Source organism: Pteropus medius, unplaced genomic scaffold (assembly GCF_902729225.1).
Source record: "Pteropus medius unplaced genomic scaffold, Ma_sr-lr_union100, whole genome shotgun sequence".
NCBI classification, from domain to species: domain Eukaryota; kingdom Metazoa; phylum Chordata; class Mammalia; order Chiroptera; family Pteropodidae; genus Pteropus; species Pteropus medius.
Genome location: NW_024349803.1, coordinates 19,863,066 through 19,869,453, shown reverse-complemented (window position 1 = coordinate 19,869,453; position 6,388 = coordinate 19,863,066). Strand labels below are relative to the sequence as shown.

General features: G+C 40.0%; 1 protein-coding gene across 1 annotated transcript in view; it reads right to left on the bottom strand.

The window, feature by feature from the left end:
• Positions 1-600: 600 nt before the first annotated feature.
• FBXW12 (F-box and WD repeat domain containing 12) overlaps positions 601-6,388 on the bottom strand; it is an 11,419-nt gene continuing 5,631 nt past the window's right edge. Inside the window, exons 6-10 of the mRNA XM_039837631.1 lie at positions 6,041-6,199; positions 5,036-5,246; positions 4,364-4,542; positions 4,152-4,285; positions 601-1,202 (exon numbers count right to left, since the gene is read on the bottom strand). Coding sequence (XP_039693565.1) covers positions 1,103-1,202; positions 4,152-4,285; positions 4,364-4,542; positions 5,036-5,246; positions 6,041-6,199 — 783 coding nt within the window. The 3' untranslated portion in view covers positions 601-1,102. The remainder of the gene's footprint in view (positions 1,203-4,151; positions 4,286-4,363; positions 4,543-5,035; positions 5,247-6,040; positions 6,200-6,388) is intronic.

The window sequence follows — 6,388 nt, the reverse complement described above, 5'->3', positions numbered from 1 at the left end:
GTTGCACTTAATATGTCTTAAATATTTGGATTATAGCCTACAATTATCTGTGTGATTCGATACCTTCCGACTTTCCACCCCTGTTTTAGTACATACTCTTCATCACTTACTTCAGCCACATAGACTTTCCTGATTCTGAACTAAGCCAAACCCTGACTGCCTCAGAGCTTTCCCAGGTGCTGTTTATAATGCATCTTACGTCATCTTCTCCACCCAACCTTATCTTTCTCCATGGACCCTTTATTGGGCTTCCCTTCCTTTTTCTTCCTGGTCACAGCTTCGAGTTGATTTCTCCGTAGAGGGGATGGTGGGCACTTTAGCAGCCTAGAAACCCCCACTGTGCTTTGGAGAAATCTCCCGCTGAGATTGCATTACCATCATACTATGTACCTACCCCCTTAGGTCATCTTTCTTCTAATCCTGCCCTCCCCCTAAACCAGGAGAATAGACCCCTGTGTCTTAGGCTTGATTTATCTGGCACTCTCCCTCAGAACTCTGAATCCTGAGCTAGAGATCCAACGATGGGGCGGGGGGGTCAGTTCTTTTTCACATTCATTATAATGGCTGTGGTGATATGCAAATCAAGACAGTCCTGTGATTTAGCCTCTGCTGTATTTTCTATTTCCTAATCTTTTTGAGAATTTATATTCTGAGTCTCTTCTAGTTACCTTTAGATATTAACCTCTATGTTTTTCTAATGTATTCCTTTTTTACAGAATTTATTTTTGGTCACTTACAGGCAAGGACAGGCTGACTGATACAGATGCCTTCACTTTTAAACTGGCCTCAATCCAAATTCATGCTTTCCCCCATAATCTGCTTCCCTTGAATTGTTAGGGGTTGCGTATTTGTATGACGATTCATAATTTACTACCTTAGTATTTTATACTCTCTCTGATGGCAGGGACAAAGGATACGTTTCTTCACACTCGATCTGTAGTATGTGATCTGTAGTATCTATCACATTGTCTGATTTTCTACAGATAGTTAAATTACTGCTTCTTTCCCAATGTCACTAAAATAATCATTCTGGGTTTGCAAACAGAATTCTCTTTACTACATTGAGGGAAAGGATGCAAGGTTAAATGCAGTAGTTTCCATATTACATATTCAAAGAATACATCACCAGAATGCTGGATTCACGACTTCTTGACACCACACATACTATGCTCACGTTATCACATAATGCTTTGGAGACATAGCTGCCAACAGAAAAACAACATCATCAGTGGACAAAAAGGAAAGCAGTTATATCTATTGATGATACTAAATCTGAACCTGACAAAGATATAAATATCCTTCCCAAATGGTCCTTTGATCACGGAAGTTACTTTTCGATTTGGTTTTGAGTAACTACATGGATATGGCAAAGTTATGTTGATTATCATTTGTAGGAGTAGCAATCTCAACCTGCTCTGAAGTATCACTGCCAGAATTATTAATCTCTCTGATTTGCTAGATTATCTTATTTAATAATGATATGAGATGATTTTTTATTTTAAAATGGAATTCTTTTCCCTTTGACTATAACTGCTCTACTCTAGGCAAATACCATAAAAGAAGCATGTCTCCTTCTACACGGAGGGATGGGGAAATGGTGGAGCATGGCCCTGTCAACCATTCTCATCCTGTAGCAATGAGGTAGAACCCTTACCCCTCTCCTCCAGGAGCCCGGAAACTATGGGGGTGGAGTCCTGTTGATCATCTCTCCTTGCACTAACCCAAGCAAAGGCAGCATATTTCCCCCTCCCCTGCAGAGACTGTGAGGTGAAGCCCTGTTGACAAGCTCCTTCTCTGCACTAGGATTGAGTGGAGGTGGTACCCCTGCCTCTCCCCTCCAAGCATTGCAGAGCTAACACCTAAATACTCTTGAAATTTGGTAAACCTACAGATTTAAAGCTGATCAAACTCAAACAGGTTAAATTTTAAAAAAAATTACATCAGACACACCAGATTTCTGAAAATTAAAGACAAAGAAAATAACTCGAAACCAGCCAGAGAAAAAAGACACATCGTTTATAGAGAAACAACAATTTGAATGACAGTGAATTTCTCATTGGATACCACAGAAGACAGAAGGAAGTGGAACAATGTTTTTCAAATGCTGAAAGAAGAGAAGTTAATAAACCAGTTAAAAGACAGATCTTGGCACAGTAGATAAGATCATAACCCAACTAGATGCCGTCTACGAGAAACTTACTTCGATGATAATGATGTGAGTAGATTGAAAGTTAAAAAATGGAAAAACAAAATAACACACAAATATTAATCAAAAGAAAGCAGGAGTGGCTAAATTAATAACGGGAAAAGTAGGCTTCACAGCAAAGCAGACAGTGAGGGACAAGGAGAGACATTACACAAAAATAAAAGGGCCCGTTAACCAAGATGTGATAGTATTAAATGTATATGCACCAAACAACAGAGCGGCAAAATACATGAACTAAAAACTTATAGAATTAAAAGGAAAAAATAGACAAGTCTACATTTACAGTCGAAAAATTAAAAAATCTCTCATAATTGATAGAACCACTAGATCAAAAATCAGAAAGAATATGGAGAAACTAAAGAAGATAATCAGCCAAGGTGATCTAATTGCCATTTATGGAACAGTCTCTCCAACAAGAGTCGGATACACATTTTTTTTAAGCACACAGTTTCTTATAAAATCAAACATACCACATGAGCCAAAGTTTTACTTTTAGGTAAATACACGAACACCTTATCACGAATGTGTATAGCAGTTTTATTCATAATCATCCCAAACTAGAAACAGCATAAATATCCCTCAACTGATGAAGTGATAAACCATAGTACATCTAGACACAGTCCATCTAGACACTACTGAACAATAAAAAGGAGTGAATTACTGATCTACTCAACATGGACGAACCTCAAAAACGCCATGCTCGATGAAAGACGTTGAACACAAAGGGCTATATACTCTATAATTTTAGAAAATGTAAACTAATTTATAAATTTAGAGATAGAAAGTAGACCAGTGGTTGCCTAGCGCTGAGATGGAGGGAGGGACAGACTGAAGTTGAACATGAGAAAGCTTCGGGGGGGATAGAGATATTCTGTGGTTTTATCGTGCTCTTGATTACAGGACTTTATAGTTTTGTCAAAACTCAAACTGTGTGTTGGACAACTGAATTCTATTTGGGGAAGCCGCAAAATTTCCCTGGTTTGTAAAAAAATATTCAGATGGCTAAAAGATAAATCTATACAGTATGGGACACCTTATATGAAGGGGAAGTACTTAAAATTATTGAAAAGAAAGTATTTATGAATGATAGCAGATGAAGATTTATTAGATAGGATAGAGTATAAAAATATGAAAGAAAATCTGCTACATTAAATTAATCTTAATTAAATTAAAATATTTAATTAAGATATTTTTGTCTCAGAAACACTGGAAATAACTTCTTATCTGAACAGAGATTTTCCCCATTCTTTTTTTCTTTCTTTCCTTTTCTAAAATCACAACTGCACAATATTCCATTATACGCATATTCCATAGTAATTTAGACAATCTCTTATGTTTGGGTCGTGTCCAGCATTTGGCAATCACAGCTAATGCTGTAATAAACAACCAATATATTTGAATCATTAGAGGTGTATTGTTAGAGTATATTCCATTTAGTGGCATTGGCAGTTCAAAGGATATATGGATATGTATTTTGTTAGATATTGCCAAAAATCAACATTATAAAGACAAGTGACAATTTGGAAGAAAATATTTGTAAAGTATATAAAAGACAAGACCTCTATGCATAGTATGTAAAATATCAAGAAAAATAATTTAGATGAAGGCAAGCAATCTAGAAGAAAAATAAGTAAAATAAAGATAAAGGCAGCTCATGAAAGAAGCAACCCAAATGACTAATGAACTAAAACTAACAAACAAAAAACCTTACAAGTAAAGACAGGATATTAAGGATATAAACTGAGAGCCATTTTGGAAAGCCTTTTGAAATCTATTGCAAAGGCTGTAGATATACTCCAGGAACTAGCAATTCTCTTTTGGAGCATAAGTTTATTCATATGTATCCTCAAATAATCTTTGAAAAATCCTATTATCCCTTCATTATTTTTTTTACGTAGAAATGTTAAATCTTTAGGAAAAGTTTAAGTCACAAAACAGGACTTACCAGCTTGGTGTAGAATCGTCCCTTCTGTGTTCTAGGTGACAACAGCTTCTGAGATATGGATAACGACCTTCCTCTTCCCACATGTACATGTGCAAATAGTTATCCATGGATGTGGTGAGGACATGGAGAGAATCCTTCAAAGGATACCCAGAAGTGAGTGGCCCAGAGTCAGAGTCAGAGAAATGAGAATCGGAGAGAAGAGTCATACATACCACCCATAAGTTGCAGATGGATCTCTGGTGGTCGTCAAATTGTTGCAACAGGAGACCATTGATGGTGAAGAGAAACAGGCGTGACCCACTCTCAAAAATAATCATATTTGCATCGCTGACTCCCATCCAAATAGGACTCTCCATATGAACTGGCAACAGGAAACTTGCGACCTGATGTGCTGATTTCATGTAAAACACATATGCACAAGCTTACAGGCAAACTTGGGGTTATTGAGTCGGAACAGTATCCTTACCCCAAATGAAAAAATACCCTCTCTAATTCCATGGGACTTCAGTCCAGTGAGGAAAATGAAAGGTGAACCAATGGCCTGAAAATCCATGTCACTCATCATGGTGATGGATCTGTGACACAGGAACAGAGGGCCGCGGACAATAAATAATAGCTCAGACACTGAGGAAAGGGACGATGGAATCCGGGCCCTAAAGCATGATGGGCATCTAGACAAGTACGCTAGACAAGTCCGCTAAGAGGGCGCCGTGGAGTGCAGAGGTCAGAAGTGTGGGCATTAGAGTCAAACGGCATGAGTTAGCCGACAGTGAAAGAAATCCCCTGCCCTTTGCACAGACTGACCTATTCCTAGACATTAATAGCTTAAAACAAGGACATGTGTGACGGGGAGAAGCGAATGTTCCTAAGGTGGCACGGACTACCTTGGATGACCGTTTCACCCCCGATCCTCTCAATGGTCAGATCGAAAGTGGTGAAGCCTGTCTTTCTGAAAGAGGCTCTTCGAAACATCAGCGTTATCCTGTTGTACCTCTTCGGGGCCCAGCTGGCTCTGCAGCACGATGAAAACGGGAGAGAGACAGACAGAGGGATTTTGCCTTCTGACGGTCTCAGTAAGCACTTCGCATAAAATACCTATGGAGAGATGGTTGCACATGTAGTCACGCGACAGGGGAAGTTATAGCATCTCCGTACAGGAGTGACTCCAGAAAAGCCTCCTTAAAAATTCTCGACGGTTGTCAAAGCTTTATAAAGAATCTAAGGAAGCACTGAGTAGTCGCTGTCTTCCTACCCTGCCTGTCCCAGTCAGCCATACAGCAGAGTCCCCTAAACTTCTCTTCTAGCTCATCAAGAGATTACAAAATCATCTGGCCACATTGGACCCCGATCAAGTTGCAACTGGCTAAGTCGATTTTTCCTTCTTGGAGAACTAGCCAAGGATTGCTCTGACTTCACCAGCTCCTTGCTCTCTGGTGCCCAGTCCACATGTGCCATATAAAATGTCCTGCTCCAAATGTCACTTTCTCAGAGTGACATTCAGAAGCGGATGCATTTTTATTTCCTTCTGGACTTCTTTGTACTTTCCAGCCAAGATAGAGAAAAATAAAGAAGGAAAGCAAAAGCAAACCAGGTTATGAAAGATTTCCTGATCCTCTCTCTCTCGCACTCCTCCACCTGTTTGGCTGATTCAGGCTTCATGAACAAACTTTCATTAATAAATATTTGCCTTTGCAACTGGATATTAGTCCTTCAAAGACCATTGCTTCTTGGCCCCAGGAATGGATTCCTCGTGCGATATGGCCTTTGAGAGGATGCAGCGGGCTGTCTGCTCCTCCCTGGGCTCTGCGGTTTCTCTAATGCTTCCCGACCTGACCTTCCTAACGCGGACTGTCCCCTCCCACGGTCAAAGCACACAGGACGGCACCTACCTTTGGCAAAATGTGTTGATGTGCCCCAGAGGCAAAGACCCATCGCTTGTTGGGAGAGCCATGTAGCAGATCCACACTGTATTTAAAGGCATTAACTTTAGAAATGCTCCTTAACTCCGGCACTGTCAATGTGTAGATGTCACCTTCAGAATTGCCTACCTGAAACCAGAACAAAGCAGCACCACTGTGTCAGTGGAAAGAGACGTGAGTCCTAAAGCGCACAGGAGGCAGTGCTGTCGGCTGCAAGACGCACCACCGTTTCTGCAATCGCATAATGGAGACAGATCGAAGCCTTTGTCCAGCTGCCCCACAAGGTTGCTGGGATGACCCCAAGGAAAAAAAAAAAAA